The following is a 21257-nucleotide window of genomic DNA, read 5'->3' as shown; positions in this document are numbered from 1 at the left end:
TAGAAGACTTTAATGTTCTTGTAGAGGACTTTAATGTTCTTGTAGAGGACTTTAATGTTCTTGTAGAGGACTTTAATGTTCTTGTAGAGGTCTTTAATGTTCTTGTAGAGGACTTTAATGTTCTTGTAGAGGACTTTAATGTTCTTGTAGAGGACTTTAATGTTCTTGTAGAGGTCTTTAATGTTCTTGATGAGAACGTTAATGTTCTTGTAGAGGACCTTAATGTTCTTGCAGAGGACTTTAATGTTCTTGATGAGAACTTGAATGTTCTTGTAGAGGACTTTAATGTTCTTGTAGAGGACTTTAATGTTCTTGTGGAGGTCTTTAATGTTCTTGTAGAGGACTTAAATGTTCTTGTAGAGGTCTTTAATGTTCTTGTAGAGGACTTGAATGTTCTTGTAGAAGACTTTAATGTTCTTGTAGAGGTCTTTAATGTTCTTGATGAGAACTTTAATGTTCTTGTAGAGGACCTTAATGTTCTTGTAGAGGACTTTAATGTTCTTGATGAGAACTTGAATGTTCTTGTAGAGGACTTTAATGTTCTTGTAGAGGACTTGAATGTTCTTGTGGAGGTCTTTAATGTTCTTGTAGAGGACTTTAATGTTCTTGATGAGGACTTTAATGTTCTTGTAGAGGACTTTAATGTTCTTGTAGAGGTCTTTAATGTTCTTGTAGAGGACTTTAATGTTCTTGTAGAGGACTTTAATGTTCTTGATGAGAACTTGAATGTTCTTGTAGAAGACTTTAATGTTCTTGTAGAGGTCTTTAATGTTCTTGTAGAGGACTTTAATGTTCTTGATGAGAACTTGAATGTTCTTGTAGAAGACTTTAATGTTCTTGTAGAGGTCTTTAATGTTCTTGATGAGAACTTTAATGTTCTTGTAGAGGACCTTAATGTTCTTGTAGAGGACTTTAATGTTCTTGATGAGAACTTGAATGTTCTTGTAGAGGACTTTAATGTTCTTGTAGAGGACTTTAATGTTCTTGTGGAGGTCTTTAATGTTCTTGTAGAGGACTTAAATGTTCTTGTAGAGGACTTTAATGTTCTTGTAGAGGACTTTAATGTTCTTGTAGAGGACTTTAATGTTCTTGTAGAGGTCTTTAATGTTCTTGTAGAGGACTTTAATGTTCTTGTAGAGGTCTTTAATGTTCTTGTAGAGGTCTTTAATGTTATTGTAGAGGTCTTTAATGTTCTTGTAGAGGACTTTAATGTTCTTGTAGAGGTCTTTAATGTTCTTGTAGAGGTCTTTAATGTTCTTGATGAGAACTTGAATGTTCTTGTAGAAGACTTTAATGTTCTTGTAGAGGTCTTTAATGTTCTTGATGAGAACACTAATGTTCTTGTAGAGGACCTTAATGTTCTTGTAGAGGACTTTAATGTTCTTGATGAGAACTTGAATGTTCTTGTAGAGGACTTTAATGTTCTTGTAGAGGACTTTAATGTTCTTGTGGAGGTCTTTAATGTTCTTGTAGAGGACTTTAATGTTCTTGATGAGGACTTTAATGTTCTTGTAGAGGTCTTTAATGTTCTTGTAGAGGACTTTAATGTTCTTGTAGAGGTCTTTAATGTTCTTGTAGAGGACTTTAATGTTCTTGTAGAGGACTTTAATGTTCTTGATGAGAACTTGAATGTTCTTGTAGAAGACTTTAATGTTCTTGTAGAGGTCTTTAATGTTCTTGTAGAGGACTTTAATGTTCTTGATGAGAACTTGAATGTTCTTGTAGAAGACTTTAATGTTCTTGTAGAGGACTTTAATGTTCTTGTGGAGGTCTTTAATGTTCTTGTAGAGGACTTAAATGTTCTTGTAGAGGTCTTTAATGTTCTTGTAGAGGACTTTAATGTTCTTGTAGAGGACTTTAATGTTCTTGTAGAGGACTTTAATGTTCTTGTAGAGGTCTTTAATGTTCTTGATGAGAACGTTAATGTTCTTGTAGAGGACCTTAATGTTCTTGCAGAGGACTTTAATGTTCTTGATGAGAACTTGAATGTTCTTGTAGAGGACTTTAATGTTCTTGTAGAGGACTTTAATGTTCTTGTGGAGGTCTTTAATGTTCTTGTAGAGGACTTAAATGTTCTTGTAGAGGTCTTTAATGTTCTTGTAGAGGACTTGAATGTTCTTGTAGAAGACTTTAATGTTCTTGTAGAGGTCTTTAATGTTCTTGATGAGAACTTTAATGTTCTTGTAGAGGACCTTAATGTTCTTGTAGAGGACTTTAATGTTCTTGATGAGAACTTGAATGTTCTTGTAGAGGACTTTAATGTTCTTGTAGAGGACTTGAATGTTCTTGTGGAGGTCTTTAATGTTCTTGTAGAGGACTTTAATGTTCTTGATGAGGACTTTAATGTTCTTGTAGAGGTCTTTAATGTTCTTGTAGAGGACTTTAATGTTCTTGTAGAGGTCTTTAATGTTCTTGTAGAGGACTTTAATGTTCTTGTAGAGGACTTTAATGTTCTTGATGAGAATTTGAATGTTCTTGTAGAAGACTTTAATGTTCTTGTAGAGGTCTTTAATGTTCTTGTAGAGGACTTTAATGTTCTTGATGAGAACTTGAATGTTCTTGTAGAAGACTTTAATGTTCTTGTAGAGGTCTTTAATGTTCTTGATGAGAACGTTAATGTTCTTGTAGAGGACCTTAATGTTCTTGTAGAGGACTTTAATGTTCTTGATGAGAACTTGAATGTTCTTGTAGAGGACTTTAATGTTCTTGTAGAGGACTTTAATGTTCTTGTGGAGGTCTTTAATGTTCTTGTAGAGGACTTAAATGTTCTTGTAGAGGACTTTAATGTTCTTGTAGAGGACTTTAATGTTCTTGTAGAGGACTTTAATGTTCTTGTAGAGGTCTTTAATGTTCTTGTAGAGGACTTTAATGTTCTTGTAGAGGTCTTTAATGTTCTTGTAGAGGTCTTTAATGTTCTTGTAGAGGTCTTTAATGTTCTTGATGAGAACTTTAATGTTCTTGTAGAGGACCTTAATGTTCTTGATGAGAACTTTAATGTTCTTGTAGAAGACTTTAATGTTCTTGTAGAGGACTTTAATGTTCTTGATGAGAACTTGAATGTTCTTGTAGAAGACTTTAATGTTCTTGTAGAGGTCTTTAATGTTCTTGATGAGAACTTTAATGTTCTTGTAGAGGACTTTAAAGTTCTTGATGAGAACTTTAATGTTCTTGTAGAGGTCTTTAATGTTCTTGTAGAGGTCTTTAATGTTCTTGATGAGAACTTGAATGTTCTTGTAGAGGACTTTAATGTTCTTGTGGAGGTCTTAAATGTTCTTGTAGAGGACTTTAATGTTCTTGTAGAGGACTTTAATGTTCTTGTAGAGGTCTTTAATGTTCTTGTAGAAGACTTTAATGTTCTTGTAGAGGTCTTTAATGTTCTTGTAGAAGACTTTAATGTTCTTGTAGAGGTCTTTAATGTTCTTGTAGAAGACTTTAATGTTCTTGTAGAGGTCTTTAATGTTCTTGTAGAAGACTTTAATGTTCTTGTAGAGGACTTTAATGTTCTTGTAGAGGACTTTAATGTTCTTGTAGAGGTCTTTAATGTTCTTGTAGAAGACTTTAATGTTCTTGTAGAGGACTTTAATGTTCTTGATGAGAACTTGAATGTTCTTGTAGAAGACTTTAATGTTCTTGTAGAGGTCTTTAATGTTCTTGATGAGAACTTTAATGTTCTTGTAGAGGACCTTAATGTTCTTGTAGAGGTCTTTAATGTTCTTGATGAGAACTTTAATGTTCTTGTAGAGGTCTTTAATGTTCTTGATGAGAACTTTAATGTTCTTGTAGAGGTCTTTAATGTTCTTGATGAGAACTTTAATGTTCTTGTAGAGGTCTTTAATGTTCTTGATGAGAACTTTAATGTTCTTGTAGAGGTCTTTAATGTTCTTGATGAGAACTTTAATGTTCTTGTAGAGGTCTTTAATGTTCTTGTGGAGGACTTTAATGTTCTTGTAGAGGACTTTAATGTTCTTGTAGAGGTCTTTAATGTTCTTGTAGAGGTCTTTAATGTTCTTGTAGAGGTCTTTAATGTTCTTGTAGAAGACTTTAATGTTCTTGTAGAGGACTTTAATGTTCTTGTAGAGGACTTTAATGTTCTTGTAGAGGTCTTTAATGTTCTTGTAGAGAACTTTAATGTTCTTGTAGAGGACTTTAATGTTCTTGTAGAGGTCTTTAATGTTCTTGTAGAAGACTTTAATGTTCTTGTAGAGGTCTTTAATGTTCTTGTAGAAGACTTTAATGTTCTTGTAGAGGACTTTAATGTTCTTGTAGAGGACTTTAATGTTCTTGTAGAGGTCTTTAATGTTCTTGTAGAGGACTTTAATGTTCTTGTAGAGGTCTTTAATGTTCTTGTAGAGGTCTTTAATGTTCTTGTAGAGGTCTTTAATGTTCTTGTAGAAGACTTTAATGTTATTGTAGAGGACTTTAATGTTCTTGTAGAGGTCTTTAATGTTCTTGTAGAAGACTTTAATGTTATTGTAGAGGACTTTAATGTTCTTGTAGAGGTCTTTAATGTTCTTGTAGAGGTCTTTAATGTTCTTGTAGAGGTCTTTAATGTTCTTGATGAGAACTTTAATGTTCTTGTAGAAGACTTTAATGTTCTTGTAGAGGTCTTTAATGTTCTTGATGAGAACTTGAATGTTCTTGTAGAGGACCTTAATGTTCTTGTAGAGGTCTTTAATGTTCTTGATGAGAACTTGAATGTTCTTGATGAGAACTTTAATGTTCTTGTGGAGGTCTTTAATGTTCTTGTAGAGGACTTTAATGTTCTTGTAGAGGACTTTAATGTTCTTGTAGAGGTCTTTAATGTTCTTGTAGAAGACTTTAATGTTCTTGTAGAGGTCTTTAATGTTCTTGTAGAAGACTTTAATGTTCTTGTAGAGATCTTTAATGTTCTTGTAGAAGACTTTAATGTTCTTGTAGAGGTCTTTAATGTTCTTGTAGAAGACTTTAATGTTCTTGTAGAGGACTTTAATGTTCTTGTAGAGGTCTTTAATGTTCTTGTTGGGGTTTAAAGAGGTTTTTATTTTTCAATGTTCTTGTAGAAGTTAAAAATTTAAAGGTTCTATTGGAAGTTTCAAAGGATAGTGCTCTTTTGTCTTTGTGGTGTCATGGTAGCCAGGAATACTGATTAAGAAGTGACTGGACCTTTCCTTTGACAGTAAAGAGTTTTTTGGGGGAATTTTTGGTCTAAGTTCTAAGGACCATGATTTACATTTAAAATCAATAAGAGAGAAGATCATGTCAGAGGGTCAGTACTGTTACCAGGAACTGTATACTATAGTGTAGTCTGGTCATAGAGAACATGAGGTACAGTACCAGTTCTCTGTCATGTAAAGATAGTACCAGTATTGTAGTATTATTTATATAGTATAGTGTAATTATAGAGAACATGAGGTACAGTACCAGTTCTCTGTCATGTAAAGATAGTACCAGTATTGTAGTATTATTTATATAGTATAGTATAATTATAGAGAACATGAGGTACAGTACCAGTTCTCAATCATGTAAAGATAGTACCAGTATTGTAGTATTATTTATATAGTATAGTGTAATTATAGAGAACATGAGGTACAGTACCAGTTCTCAATCATGTAAAGATAGTACCAGTATTGTAGTATTATTTATATAGTATAGTGTAATTATAGAGAACATGAGGTACAGTACCAGTTCTCAATCATGTAAAGATAGTACCAGTATTGTAGTATTATTTATATAGTATAGTGTAATTATAGAGAACATGAGGTACAGTACCAGTTCTCAATCATGTAAAGATAGTACCAGTATTGTAGTATTATTTATATAGTATAGTGTAATTATAGAGAACATGAGGTACAGTACCAGTTCTCAATCATGTAAAGATAGTACCAGTATTGTAGTATTATTTATATAGTATAGTGTAATTATAGAGAACATGAGGTACAGTACCAGTTCTCAATCATGTAAAGATAGTACCAGTATTGTAGTATTATTTATATAGTATAGTATAATTATAGAGAACATGAGGTACAGTACCAGTTCTCTGTCATGTAAAGATAGTACCAGTATTGTAGTATTATTTATATAGTATAGTGTAATTATAGAGAACATGAGGTACAGTACCAGTTCTCTGTCATGTAAAGATAGTACCAGTATTGTAGTATTATTTATAAAGTATAGTGTAATTATAGAGAACATGAGGTACAGTACCAGTTCTCAATCATGTAAAGATAGTACCAGTATTGTAGTATTATTTATATAGTATAGTATAATTATAGAGAACATGAGGTACAGTACCAGTTCTCTGTCATGTAAAGATAGTACCAGTATTGTAGTATTATTTATATAGTATAGTGTAATTATAGAGAACATGAGGTACAGTACCAGTTCTCTGTCATGTAAAGATAGTACCAGTATTGTAGTATTATTTATATAGTATAGTGTAATTATAGAGAACATGAGGTACAGTACCAGTTCTCTGTCATGTAAAGATAGTACCAGTATTGTAGTATTATTTATATAGTATAGTGTAATTATAGAGAACATGAGGTACAGTACCAGTTCTCTGTCATGCCTAAGAACGGATGGTTCTTCAGAGAACCTTTGAATGTTTTCTGCACAGATACAGTCAGCTCTACAGCTCTCTCTCTCTCTCTCTCTCTCTCTCCCTGTCTGTAGCATACTCGCTCGCCCAGTGTGCAGCCGACCGAGACAGGAGGGGGAGGGTTCTCCTCTCTCTCTCCCTCGCTGTCAGAAGAGTCCGGAGAACGGACGCTGGCACTTCTCTTGTGGAGGTTCTCTCCTGCTGTTCCTCCGCGTTCCTCTGCTCTGCCATCTCACTCTTTTTTTCTTTAATGGACTCCTGGACTCTCTTCTTCATCTTCATCATCGTCACCTTCATCCTCCTCTCTGACTCGGCGCCGTCCTCCTTGGGGCTCAGTGGCGGTGGGACTGTCGGAGCGAGGCTGGGATGCTAGAGACTAGAAAGTTGTCTGTGTGGTGCTGAAGCCTGGCTCTGATTGGCTGATCGAGGCTCAAAGTTTACATCCCACTCATGAGTTCTTTCCATCATCACCATAGCGACTGGCGACCTTGGTGGCAACGGCACTTTCTTCATAATGTTTTGAGACTTTGAAGCTCAGTTTATATAAAGTGTATATATAGAGCTTGTTACCGTAGCAACCAGGATGCAGGTGTCCATAGCATGCAATGTAGGGGGCGGGGGCGGTGGGGGGGGCGAGCACCCCCTGAAGGAGCGCCGTTCGGCCATGAGCTCCAGCAACACCCTCGCAAGTCTGACCAAGGTCAAGGCGGAGCCATCGAACAGGCCCGCCCTGCTAGGCCACGCCCACATGAAGGAGGCACCTGGGCGTCATAGCAGTATGAAATACAGGTGAGGGTGGTTTGGGGGGCCTCACTGAGTCCAGGTGTCCCAGTCTTACTGAGTCCACGTGTCCTGGTCTTACTGAGTCCAGGTGTTCCGTCTCAATGAGTCTAGCTGACCTGGTCTCACTGAGTCCAGGTATTCCAGTCTCACTGGGCCCAGGTGTCCTGGTCTCGCTGAGCCCAGGTGTCCTGGTCCCGCTGGGTCCAGGTGTCCTGGTCTCGCTGAGCCCAGGTGTCCTGGTCCCGCTGGGCCCAGGTGTCCTGGTCCCGCTGGGTCCAGGTGTCCTGGTCTCGCTGGGCCCAGGTGTCCTGGTCTCGCATGGCCCAGGGGTCCTGGTCTCGCTGGGCCCAGGTGTCCTGGTCTCGCATGGCCGAGGTGTCCTGGTCTCGCTGGGCCCAGGTGTCCTGGTCTCGCTGGGCCCAGGTGTCCTGGTCTCGCTGGGCTCAGGTGTCCTGGTCTTGCTGAGTCCAGGTGTCCTGGTCTCGCTGAGTCCAGGTGTCCTGGTGAATGTGTGGTACCATCTGTTGTCACTGCAAAGCTAAAAGTACCAAGGGTCTTTTCCTAACATTGACTGTCCTTTTGTTGGCAACAGTTCCAACAGTTGGAACGATGGCCGACTAGTTCAGAGTAATAAAGGGACTGAGGCTCCAACATCCCCAGCTTCAATAACATTCCATCTTTGTTGGGGTTTAAAGGATTCTTAGGGGAGTTCATAAGTGTTCAAGAGAAAGTTTAACACTTAAGGGCTTAATAAGGTTCTCAGTGAAGCTTTGATGGTTCTTGTCAGAGTTAAAGGTTCTTGTTGGGGCTTAATAAGGTTCTCAGGTAAGTTTTGATGGTTCTTGTCAGAGTTCAAGGTTCTTGTTTGGGCTTTATAAGGTTCTCAGTAAAGTTTTGATGATTCTTGTTAGAGTTAAAGGTTCTTGCTGGGTCTTAATAAGGTTCTAAGTAAAGTTTTGATGGTTTTTGTCAGAGTTAAAGGTTCTTGTTGGGGCTTAATAAGGATCTAAGTAAAGTTCTGATGGTTCTTGTCAGAGTTCAAGGTTCTTGTTGGGCTTTATAAGGTTCTAAGTAAAGTTTTGATGGTTTTTGTCAGAGTTCAAGGTTCTTGTTTGGGCTTTATAAGATTCTAAGTAAAGTTCTGATGGTTTTTGTCAGAGTTCAAGGTTCTTGTTTGGGCTTTATAAGGTTCTAAGTAAAGTTTTGATGGTTCTTGTCAGAGTTCAAGGTTCTTGTTGGGCTTTATAAGGTTCTAAGTAAAGTTTTGATGGTTCTTGTCAGAGTTCAAGGTTCTTGTTGGGCTTTATAAGGTTCTAAGTAAAGTTTTGATGGTTCTTGTCAGAGTTCAAGGTTCTTGTTTGGGCTTTATAAGGTTCTAAGTAAAGTTTTGATGGTTCTTGTCAGAGTTCAAGGTTCTTGTTGGGCTTTATAAGGTTCTAAGTAAAGTTTTGATGGTTCTTGTCAGAGTTCAAGGTTCTTGTTTGGGCTTTATAAGGTTCTAAGTAAAGTTTTGATGGTTCTTGTCAGAGTTCAAGGTTCTTGTTTGGGCTTTATAAGGTTCTAAGTAAAGTTTTGATGGTTCTTGTCAGAGTTCAAGGTTCTTGTTTGGGCTTTATAAGGTTCTTGGTAAAGTTTTGATGGTTCTTGTCAGAGTTCAAGGTTCTTGTTGGGCTTTATAAGGTTCTAAGTAAAGTTTTGATGGTTCTTGTCAGAGTTCAAGGTTCTTGTTTGGGCTTTATAAGGTTCTAAGTAAAGTTTTGATGGTTTTTGTCAGAGTTCAAGGTTCTTGTTTGGGCTTTATAAGGTTCTAAGTAAAGTTTTGATGGTTCTTGTCAGAGTTCAAGGTTCTTGTTGGGCTTTATAAGGTTCTAAGTAAAGTTTTGATGGTTCTTGTCAGAGTTCAAGGTTCTTGTTTGGGCTTTATAAGGTTCTAAGTAAAGTTTTGATGGTTCTTGTCAGAGTTCAAGGTTCTTGTTGGGCTTTATAAGGTTCTAAGTAAAGTTTTGATGGTTCTTGTCAGAGTTCAAGGTTCTTGTTTGGGCTTTATAAGGTTCTAAGTAAAGTTTTGATGGTTCTTGTCAGAGTTCAAGGTTCTTGTTTGGGCTTTATAAGGTTCTAAGTAAAGTTTTGATGGTTCTTGTCAGAGTTCAAGGTTCTTGTTTGGGCTTTATAAGGTTCTAAGTAAAGTTTTGATGGTTCTTGTCAGAGTTCAAGGTTCTTGTTTGGGCTTTATAAGGTTCTAAGTAAAGTTTTGATTGTTCTTGTCAGAGTTCAAGGTTCTTGTTGGGCTTTTTAAGGTTGTAAGTAAAGTTCTGATGGTTTTTCTCAGAGTTAAAGGTTCTTGTTGGGGCTTAATAAGGTTCTCAGTAAAGTTCTGATGGTTCTTGTCAGAGTTCAAGGTTCTTGTTGGAGCTTAATAAGGTTCTCAGTAAAGTTTTGATGGTTCTTGTCAGAGTTCAAGGTTCTTGTTGGAGCTTAATAAGGTTCTCAGTAAAGTTCTGATGGTTCTTGTCAGAGTTCAAGGTTCTTGTTTGGGCTTTATAAGGTTGTAAGTAAAGTTTTGATGGTTTTTGTCAGAGTTAAAGGTTCTTGTTGGGTCTTAATAAGGTTCTAAATAAAGTTTTGATGGTTTTTGTCAGAGTTAAAGGTTCTTGTTGGGTCTTAATAAGGTTCTAAATAAAGTTTTGATGGTTTTTGTCAGAGTTAAAGGTTCTTGTTGGGTCTTAATAAGGTTCTAAATAAAGTTTTGATGGTTTTTGTCAGAGTTAAAGGTTCTTGTTGGGGCTTAATAAGGTTCTAAATAAAGTTTTGACGGTTTTTGTCAGAGTTAAAGGTTCTTGTTGGCTTTTATGCTCCTCCTCTTCCTCTGGTGACGTTCTGATAAGAGTGAGGTCTGACACCAGGTCGTTTTTGATAAATGACTGTGGCAGACTACAGACTGGAGTATGGAGTGGTGAACTTGGGATCTCAATGACTAGAACAGATGTTGATTAGAGGATTAATGACCCCCATGACTCTCCCTGTGACCCCATGTTTGAATCCTTCATAAACTGTTCTATCTGTGCAGCACAGGAACATGTAATCTCCTGAAGAAGTTCGAGGGTCGTTGATGTCTCCAAATAACACAAACCTCTGTACTCTCAGGATGGACTCCATGGCCATGGAGCAGTACCTTATGTAGACCTGACTGTTTGCCATGGTGGTCTCTTCTTTGTTGGTGGATTCACAAACTGACTTCCTCTCTCTACCAGCATTAGAACAAGAAGCATAATCCCCCCCAATACACACACACACACCCACACCCACACACACACACACACACACAACTTTCAGAAAATATGTGCTGAAATAAGCCGTTCTCAGATTTTCCCTCCATGATGTCATGTTAGGAGTTAGCCCCGCCCCCAGGTTCTGTTGGCCCTCCCTGCTTGGAAGAAAGTTCCAGCCTCCTTCTGATAAGAGGATCAGTAGAGCCACATCCAAAAAAAAGGAAACATGTTCTGTGACAGAGTATCAGAGGGAACTATGTTCTCCAACAGCATTCTCTAACATCGTTCTCTAAGGGAACCATGTTCTCATGTTCCCTGACAGTTCTCTAATAGAGTTCTCTAAGGGAACCATGTTCTCATGTTCCCTGACAGTTCTCTAATAGAGTTCTCTAAGGGAACCATGTTCTGTAACGGAGTATCAGAGTGAACTATGTTCTCTAACATTGTTCTCAAAGGGAACCATGTTCTCATGTTCCCTAACAGAGTTCTCTAACAGTGTTGACTAACATCGTTCTCTGACAGAGTTCTCTAAGGGAACCATGTTCTGTAACGGAGTATCAGAGTGAACTATGTTCTCATGTTCCCTGATAGAGTTCTCTAATAGCGTTCTCTAAGGGAACCATGTTCTCATGTTCCCTGACAGAGTTCTCTAATAGCGTTCTCTAAGGGAACCATGTTCTCATGGTCCCTGACAGAGTTTATTGAGGGAGTCATGTTCTCTGACAGGGTTCTCTAACAGAACCACGTTGCTGATGTGAAAGCAGACCAGCAGGACTTTGACCATGCTGGGTCCTGGTCTGGTGCAGCCCTGTCTCCCGTCTCTCTCGGTTCTCCAGTAAACAGTTCTTTGTTCTCATGTTTGGTGTTTTAGAGCGAATCAGCAGAAACATAAAAACGTAGACGAGGATAAAAAGACTCAAGGACGTCCGTCTGTGGGTATTTTTGGCTCGTGTGTTTGATGATGCTTTTTCCATCTTTGTTGGTTTTTCATCCTGTTTTTTGCCGACTCTGACTTTTCTGATTGTTCTCGCTGTCACACAGAGACGGCGGCGTTCTCTAAATGTAATCCTCCCTCCTTCAGTCAGAGATCTTTTTCTCTCACATCACTGAGTCTGTTAATCAGGGATCAACGCACACGCTGACCCCTGTTGTCTGAATGACCTTTGACCTCTGCAGAGTAAGGCCTTGATACTCTGTGTGTTAATTAAAAGCAGATGTTTCATTAGACTCTGCTCTAATCACACCGCTGACGTCTGATTGGTCGACAGAAGACGGCTGACTCAGGCTCTCTGATTGGATGAGAGCCCTGTGACATCATCTGACAAAAAAAGCTCAACAGTGCCCGCCCACTCTTCAGCAGCTCTGTTTCCAGAGAAAATTTCTCTGTCCAAATCCACCAATGAAATTCAGGAACGCCCTTATTTGGATATTTGTAATCCTGGAACCGAGCCCACCTGCTACCTGAGCGTTAACGTCTGTAAAACATCTGACTCAGCAGAAAAAAAGGACTGGAGGTTTACCAGGTTTACCATCAAACCGTCAACCCTTCTAAAGAACCTTCAGAACCAATCAGATAAAGGTTCTATAACAGGGACGTCGCTAACAGATGGTCTTCTTTCTTTTTCAGGAATCTTGGGAAATCTGGACTCAGAGTTTCCTGCCTGGGACTGGGTGAGAGCACACACACTCACTTAAATCCTGTACACACAGTCTCAGTCCATTTCCACGGAGCAGTCCACTCCAGTTCAGTAAGCCCTGATCTGCCTCACACATGATGGGAGGCCAGTCTGTGGACTCCCAAACATTTGGTCCAGTTTGGCTTTAAATATGTGGAATAAAGAAGAACAAAGATGGAAGAAAGGAAACCAGCGCTCAAACGGGGGCCAGCTTTTAGGACTAGCTCGTCCATGAATGACACATTACAACCCCTCCTCACTTATGACCCTGAACTGAATTCTCTGTTCAATTTCATAATCAGGGCACAGGTTTCACCAATGACTTCTCCCTCTAATGACTTACCATTGTGGGCAACCTTTGGAAAAAGGGGTGGAACTAAACCCTCACTGCTGGCTAGTACCACCCACTTTTTCAGAAGTTTTCAACAATGGCCTACTATCAGCAAAGGGAGTGGAAAAAGGCCTCAACATCCACAGCTTCACCAACATTCCATCCTCTCTCTTTGATGATGTCATCCTTTAAAGTTTATAAACATTCCATCCTCTCTCTTTGATGATGTCATCCTTTAAAGTATATAAACATTCCATCCTCTCTCTTTGATGATGTCATCCTTTAAAGTTTATAAACATTCTAACCTCTCTCTTTGATGATGTCGTCCTTTAAATTATATAAACATTCCATCCTCTCTCTTTGATGATGTCACCATTTAAAGTTTATAAAAATTCTATCCTCTCTCTTTGATGATGTCATCCTTTAAAGTTCATAAACATTCCATCTTCGCTCTTTGATGATGTCATCCTTTCAAGTTTATTAACATTCCATCCTCTCTCTTTGATGATGTCAACCTTTAAAGTATATAAACATTCTATCCTCTCTCTTTGATGACGTCATCCTTTAAAGTATATAAACATTCTATCCTCTCTCTTTGATGACGTCATCCTTTAAAGTATATAAACATTCTATCCTCTCTCTTTGATGATGTCATCCTTTAAAGTATATAAACATTCTATCCTCTCTCTTTGATGATGTCATCCTTTAAAGTATATAAACATTCTATCCTCTCTCTTTGATGATGTCATCCTTTAAAGTATATAAACATTCCATCCTCTCTCTTTGATGATGTCATCCTTTAAAGTTTATAAACACTGATGATGTCATCCTTTAAAGTATATAAACACTGATGATGTCATCCTTTAAAGTTTATAAACACTGATGATGTCATCCTTTAAAGTTTATAAACACTGATGATGTCATCCTTTAAAGTTTATAAACACTGATGATGTCATCCTTTAAAGTTTATAAACATTCCATCCTCTCTCTTTGATGATGTCATCCTTTAAAGTATATAAACATTCCATCCTCTCTCTTTGATGATGTCATCCTTTAAAGTATATAAACATTCCATTCTCTCTTTGATGATGTCATCCTTTAAAGTATATAAACTACCATCCTCTCTCTTTGATGTCATCCTTTAAAGTATATAAACATTCCATCCTTTGATGATGTCATCCTTTAAAATATATAAACATTCCATCCTCTCTTTGATGATGTCATCCTTTAATGTTTATAAACATTCCATCTTCCCTCTTTGATGATGTCATCATTTAAAGTTTATAAACATTCCATCCTTTGATGATGTCATCCTTTAAAGTATATAAACATTCCATCCTCTCTTTGATGATGTCATCCTTTAAAGTATATAAACATTCTATCCTCTCTCTTTGATGATGTCATCATTTAAAGTTCATAAACATTCCATCCTTTGATGATGTCATCCTTTAAGGTATATAAACATTCTATCCTCTCTCTTTGATGATGTCATCCTTTAAAGTATATAAACATTCCATCCTCTCTTTGATGATGTCATCCTTTAAAGTATATAAACATTCCATCCTCTCTCTTTGATGATGTCATCCTTTAAAGTATATAAACATTCCATCCTCTCTCTTTGATGATGTCATCCTTTAAAGTATATAAACATTCCATCCTCTCTCTTTGATGATGTCATCCTTTAAAGTATATAAACTACCATCCTCTCTCTTTGATGTCATCCTTTAAAGTATATAAACATTCCATCCTTTGATGATGTCATCCTTTAAAGTATATAAACATTCCATCCTCTCTTTGATGATGTCATCCTTTAATGTTTATAAACATTCCATCTTCCCTCTTTGATGATGTCATCATTTAAAGTTCATAAACATTCCATCCTTTGATGATGTCATCCTTTAATGTTTATAAACGTTCCATCCTCTCTTTGATGATGTCATCCTTTAATGTTTATAAACATTCCATCTTCCCTCTTTGATGATGTCATCATTTAAAGTTCATAAATATTCCATCCTTTGATGATGTCATCCTTTAATGTTTATAAACGTTCCATCCTTTGATGATGTCATGCTCTAGTAGACTTTAAAGGGAGCTCCTGTCTTTCCCACAGATACCTACGATGTTTCTGCTTTGTTTACTGCTCTGATCTTTACGGTCAAAAAGGTTTCTCTTGGAACCCAAACAGAACGTTGCTGGACCACCACAGCTCGGTTCTCTTGGTTCCTTTCCAAACTTTGACCGTAGAAGGGTGGATGTTGTCAGACTGAGCCGTAGTGAGCTGAAGCAGACCTCCTGGTGGGAACAGCTTCAGTGATGTTCTTCTAACACCAATGAAATAAAATAAATCATTCTCTCTCTCCTGACAGGAACATGGGTGACGTTTGGCTCTCAGATCTCTGATGAGGTACTGGTGTGTGCGTGTCTCTGTGTGCTGTACGCATGAACTAACAATTACATAACCATTACTGGAGGTTTCTGCTCACTAATGTGGGTTACTGCCTCTCTCCCTGTAGATGGCCGAGAGAGTGATGACGGTGGCCTACGACAGTGGAGTGAACTTGTTCGACACGGCAGAGGTTTACGCCTCAGGGAGGTACAGTAGTGGCCGTCTGCCTGCCTGTCTCTCCTTCAGACCGTCTCTCTCCACCTGCTTTTAAGCACAGATTTAAATTTAGGACGTGCATTCACAGCCCAACAATAGGCCGTGTGCATTAACCCTTGAGTGAGGACGCTCTTTAACCAGGAGGAACCTGCAGGAACAGTTCTGCAACTCCACAAAGAGAACGCCTCAGAGTAAAAGAGGAACGTACCACAGACAGACATGCACATGATCAGTGGTTACACACTCATTTCAATGTCCAGAGGACACCGGTGTCCAAACTGTGGCCTGTGGTCCAGCTCTGGCCCCTGGTCCATTTTCATTGGCCAATATTAGAACTTAAACTCTGATAATCATGTTCTTCACCAACCCTCCTACAAAGCCTAGAACCTTCCTCCAGTTCTCTTATTTGTGTTTGAATATGGAGATGAGCCGTCAGCGTCTCCCAGAGACAGACCAGGGACAGACCAGGGGCGGACCAAAGACAGACTGGGGTATAACCAGGAGCGGACCAGATACAGACCAGAGACAGAACAGGGGCACAAGGATCTCAGAATCTATGAATAGTTTGATTACTAAACCATACTCTTTGAAACGTCTGAAATCCACCTGAAATAGAAACCTCCTAAAGATCTAAAGCCTCCACAAGTGTCCAAAAAATTCAACAAGAACACTTAAAAACCTCAATAGAGACTTCAGAACCTAAACAAGAAGCTTCAGACCTTAACAAGAACCTTTCAACATACACAGGAACCTTTAAATATCAACAAGAAATTTCAGATTTCAAAAGAACCCTTTAACTCCCCACAAGAACCTTAAGTTAACAACAAGAACCTTTAAATATCAACAAGAACCTTCTAAGTCCCAACAAAAAGCTTATAAGTCCCAGCAAGAACCTTAGAACTCCTAACAAGAACCTTTAGATATCAACAAGAACCTTTAAACATCAACAATATCCTTCAAATTCACAACAAGATTAAACATCAACAAGAACCTTCGAACTCCCAACAAGAACCCTCTAAGTTTGAATAAAAACCTTCTAACTCCAAACAAGAACGTTTAGATATCAACAAGAACCTTTAAATATCAATAGGAACCTTCTAACTTTCAACAAGAACCTTTAGATATCAACAAGAACCTTCAAAGTCCCAACAAGATGCCTATAAGCCCCAACAAGAACCTTTAGATATCAACAAGAACCTTTAAACATCAACAGTAACCTTCAAACTCCTAGCAAGAACCCTCTAAGTTTGAATAAAAACCTTCTAACTCCCAACAAGAGCCTTAAGATAACAACAAGAACCTTTAAATATCAAAAGGAACCTTCTAACTTTTAATAAGAACCTTTAGATATTAACAAGAACCCTTGAACTCCCAACAAGAACTTCTAACTCCCAACAAGAACCTTTAAACATCAACAATAATCTTCGAACTCTTAACAAGAACCCTCTAAGTCTGAATAAAAACCTTCTAACTCCCAACAAAAACCTTTAGATATCAACAAGAACCTTTAAATATCAGTAGGAACCTTTAGATAACAACAAGAACCTTTAGATAACAACAAGAACCTTTAGATATCAACAAGAACCTTTAAATATCAGTAGGAACCTTTAGATAACAACAAGAACCTTTAGATAACAACAAGAACCTTTAAATATCAATAGGAACCTTTAGATAACAACAAGAACCTTTAGATATCAACAAGAACCTTCAGATATCAACAAGAACCTTTAGATAACAACAAGAACCTTCAGATATCAACAAGAACCTTTAGATATCAACAAGAACCTTTAGATATCAACAAGAACCTTTAAATATCAGTAGGAACCTTTAGATAACAACAAGAACCTTTAGATATCAACAAGAACCTTCAGATATCAACAAGAACCTTTAGATAACAACAAGAACCTTCAGATATCAACAAGAACCTTTAGATATCAACAAGAACCTTTAGATATCAACAAGAACCTTTAAATATCAGTAGGAACCTTTAGATAACAACAAGAACCTTTAGATAACAACAAGAACCTTTAAATATCAATAGGAACCTTTAGATAACAACAAGAACCTTTAGATATCAACAAGAACCTTTAAATATCAACAAGAACCTTTAGATATCAACAAGAACCTTTAAATATCAGTAGGAACCTTTAGATAACAACAAGAACCTTTAGATAACAACAAGAACCTTTAGATATCAACAAGAACCTTTAAATATCAGTAGGAACCTTTAGATAACAACAAGAACCTTTAGATATCAACAAGAACCTTTAAATATCAGTAGGAACCTTTAGATAACAACAAGAACCTTTAGATATCAACAAGAACCTTCAGATATCAACAAGAACCTTTAGATATCAACAAGAACCTTCAGATATCAACAAGAACCTTTAGATATCAACAAGAACCTTTAGATATCAACAAGAACCTTTAAATATCAGTAGGAACCTTTAGATAACAACAAGAACCTTTAGATATCAACAAGAACCTTCAGATATCAACAAGAACCTTTAGATAACAACAAGAACCTTCAGATATCAACAAGAACCTTTAGATATCAACAAGAACCTTTAGATATCAACAAGAACCTTTAAATATCAGTAGGAACCTTTAGATAACAACAAGAACCTTTAGATAACAACAAGAACCTTTAAATATCAATAGGAACCTTTAGATAACAACAAGAACCTTTAGATATCAACAAGAACCTTTAAATATCAACAAGAACCTTTAGATATCAACAAGAACCTTCAGATATCAACAAGAACCTTTAGATAACAACAAGAACCTTTAAATATCAATAGGAACCTTTAGATAACAACAAGAACCTTTAGATATCAACAAGAACCTTTAGATATCAACAAGAACCTTCAGATATCAACAAGAACCTTTAGATAACAACAAGAACCTTTAGATAACAACAAGAACCTTTAAATATCAATAGGAACCTTTAGATAACAACAAGAACCTTTAGATATCAACAAGAACCTTTAGATATCAACAAGAACCTTCAGATATCAACAAGAACCTTTAGATAACAACAAGAACCTTCAGATATCAACAAGAACCTTCAGATATCAACAAGAACCTTTAGATAACAACAAGAACCTTTAAATATCAGTAGGAACCTTCTAACTTTCATTAAGAACCTTTAGATATCAACAAGAACCCTTGAACTCCCAACAAGAACCTTTAAACATCAACAAGAACCTTTTGTAAGAACCTTCCTAAGCCCAGTCGTCAGTCATCATACCTGAGCCTTTAGTGGACCTGTGTGGTCTAACTTTAGTACCCTAAAGCTGAGGAACCCCGTCAGTCTGATGTTTCTGTTGCGGCCCTCACGTTTTGACCACGTTGGGACTCTTCCTTCCTAAACTCTTTCCTCTGATGCCAAAGGAACCCAGACTCAGTGTAATCAAAGAACAGAGGTGGTCCCTGTTCCACCTGTGGATCAAAGTTCCCCTGTAGAACATCTGAGCTCAGAACTATGACCCAGGACTGAGGACAGCTGAGGGTTCTGGGAGAGTTCCCTCTGAAACTTGGTCATTAATTACTGCTGATGGTCAGATCTGCTGAGTTCATCATGGATCACAGGTGATCTGTTTGTGTTTCAGGGCTGAGACCACGCTGGGAAACATCCTGAAGAAGAAAGCATGGAGGTAAACATCGTTCATCTTCTCTAAGTGGTCCAGCATACAGGGCTATGCTAATGTGTCATAAGCACAGCGGTGTAGTCATGCTAACAACAGCTAACACGCTGCACGCCCAGGCTTGGGCAATGTACATCACGCCCCAGCGAAGAGGTTTCGCCCCCCCGTAGAGGTCTCCAGCTGAACGCCCCAGCGAAGAGGTTTGCTCGAGGGCTGCAGCCAGACCCTCTTGGATGATAGAGAGAACCTCAGCCCTGAAACAGAACATCAAACTCAACCATAGGTGGAGTTTTCTCACTGAAGGGTCAAAATTAACCAGGGCTGCGAGCAGTATAGCCCCACCCCTGCAGTCTGTGGGCGTGTTTGGCCCCTCCCCTTTAATCTGTAAGTGTGTCTGGCCCCTCCCCTGCAGTCTGTGGGCTGTGTCTGGCCCCTCCTCTTTAGTCTGTGTGTGTCTGCCCCCTCCCTTTTAGTCTGTGGGCTGTCTGGCCCCTCCCCTGCAGTCTGAGGGTGTGTCTGCCCCCTCCCTTTTAGTCTGTGGGCTGTCTGGCCCCTCCCCTGCAGTCTGAGGGTGTGTCTGCCCCCTCCCTTTTAGTCTGTGTGTGTCTGCCCCCTCCCTTTTAGTCTGTGGGCTGTCTGGCCCCTCCCCTGCAGTCTGAGGGTGTGTCTGCCCTCTCCCTTTTAGTCTGTGGGCTGTCTGGCCCCTCCCCTTTAATCTGTAAGTGTGTCTGGCCCCTCCCCTGCAGCCTGTTGGTGTGTCTGGCCCCTCCCCTTTAATCTGTAAGTGTGTCTGGCCCCTCCCCTGCAGCCTGTGGGTGTGTCTGCCCCCTCCCTTTTAGTCTGTGGGCTGTCTGGCCCCTCCCCTGCAGTCTGTGGGTGTGTCTGGCCCCTCCTCTTTAGTCTGTGGGCGTGTTTGGCCCCTCCCCTTTAATCTGTAAGTGTGTCTGGCCCCTCCCCTGCAGCCTGTGGGTGTGTCTGCCCCCTCCCTTTTAGTCTGTGGGCTGTCTGGCCCCTCCCCTGCAGCCTGTGGGTGTGTCTGTGCTGTGAGGAGCTGATGCAGGTGCTGTGGGCTGATTGGTTGTTTCTACCGATTGCTGCCCCCTGATTGGATGCAGGCAGACACCATAGTCTGCCTCCCAGTCCCCACAGCTCCCAGTGACACCAGCAGCTCTTTGACTGGTGGATGGTGGGCTCTGATTATTCAGATTTTTATGGTCTGATCTGTTTTGTTTTGTGAAAGCTTGTGTTAGTTTAACACTGATCTCTAGGCAGCTGTGAGCGCCCCCTATCGTTGGTTTGTGTCTCACGTTAGGATCTACCGGCGTTACTGGAGGAGGGGGGCCACACTGGGTCCACCTGGCCCAGGGACCTAACGGACCCTTGAACCCTCCTCCTCATGGTTGTCTGATCTGGAAGTTAGTGAAGGCACCAGAGGGATGCGTTCAGGGAACAGCTGACTGTAGTTTTTAGTAGTTTTTCTTTTCTGCTGCTGGAGCGTCTCAGATCTTTATTTAAACTTCAGAAATCATCAGGATCTATTAATAACCGCCGTCAGAGATGTTTGCAGAGCGCCACCGTCTAGATAATCAGAACGCCGTTTGTTTACATGTAGGATCAGAGCGGACCTTCAGATGTGACTCAGCGTTTTTCCTCTCCATCCGTCTCCTTCATCAGTCCTTTTAATCTCCCCCCATCTCTCACAGTAACTGATGCTGACACCGCCACACCACCGCCGCTGTAAATAACCCGCTCTCTCTCTCCCCCTCTACCAGGCGGTCGAGCTACGTGGTCACCACGAAGATCTACTGGGGCGGACAGTGAGTGATTGACCAATCAGCATCAGTCTCTGACACCTCGTTAATGTGTGTGCTGACGCCTGTGTTTGTGTGTCCGCAGGGCGGAAACAGAGCGAGGGTTGTCACGGAAACACATCATCGAAGGTACACGCCGTTTTAATGTTTGTAGTTCAGAACCTCATCAGGTTTGGATCCAGATCTGTCTGGTTCTAATGAGGCTAGAACGTCAGGGTCTGGTTTTTACTGTCATGGTCTCCTGGGACATGAAATGACCATGTTTGGTCAAGGGGGCGTGGCTGGGGAAAACCTATGCTCCTCTTCGCCCTCCCATCCAAATATGGTCGCTTCCTTCTAAAGAATACAGCGTGTCGTAGTGCACACAGCAGAAATCTTTAAGGTGTATACGGTAGTCTTTAAGGTGTATACAGTAGTCTTTAAGGTGTATACGGTTCATTTTAAGGTGTATACAGTACTCTTTAAGGTGTATACAGTTCATTTGAAGGTGTATACAGTACTCTTTAAGGTGTATACGGTAGTCTTTAAGGTGTATACAGTTCATTTTAAGGTGTATACAGT

The 21257-nt window shown here is 39.2% G+C and overlaps 1 protein-coding gene across 1 annotated transcript in view; it reads left to right on the top strand.

Moving 5' to 3' along the window:
- The window catches only part of LOC121504650 (voltage-gated potassium channel subunit beta-2-like), a 63660-nt gene that overhangs the window by 12627 nt on the left and 29776 nt on the right, over positions 1-21257 (top strand). The window contains exons 3-8 of the mRNA XM_041779635.1: positions 12257-12300; positions 15003-15040; positions 15150-15229; positions 18850-18894; positions 20658-20702; positions 20782-20825. Coding sequence (XP_041635569.1) covers positions 12257-12300; positions 15003-15040; positions 15150-15229; positions 18850-18894; positions 20658-20702; positions 20782-20825 — 296 coding nt within the window. The remainder of the gene's footprint in view (positions 1-12256; positions 12301-15002; positions 15041-15149; positions 15230-18849; positions 18895-20657; positions 20703-20781; positions 20826-21257) is intronic.

This window comes from Cheilinus undulatus, linkage group 22, assembly GCF_018320785.1.
Source record: "Cheilinus undulatus linkage group 22, ASM1832078v1, whole genome shotgun sequence".
Classification (NCBI taxonomy): domain Eukaryota; kingdom Metazoa; phylum Chordata; class Actinopteri; order Labriformes; family Labridae; genus Cheilinus; species Cheilinus undulatus.
Note: the sequence above shows the minus strand (reverse complement) of the source record. Positions and strands in the feature narration are given on the sequence as shown.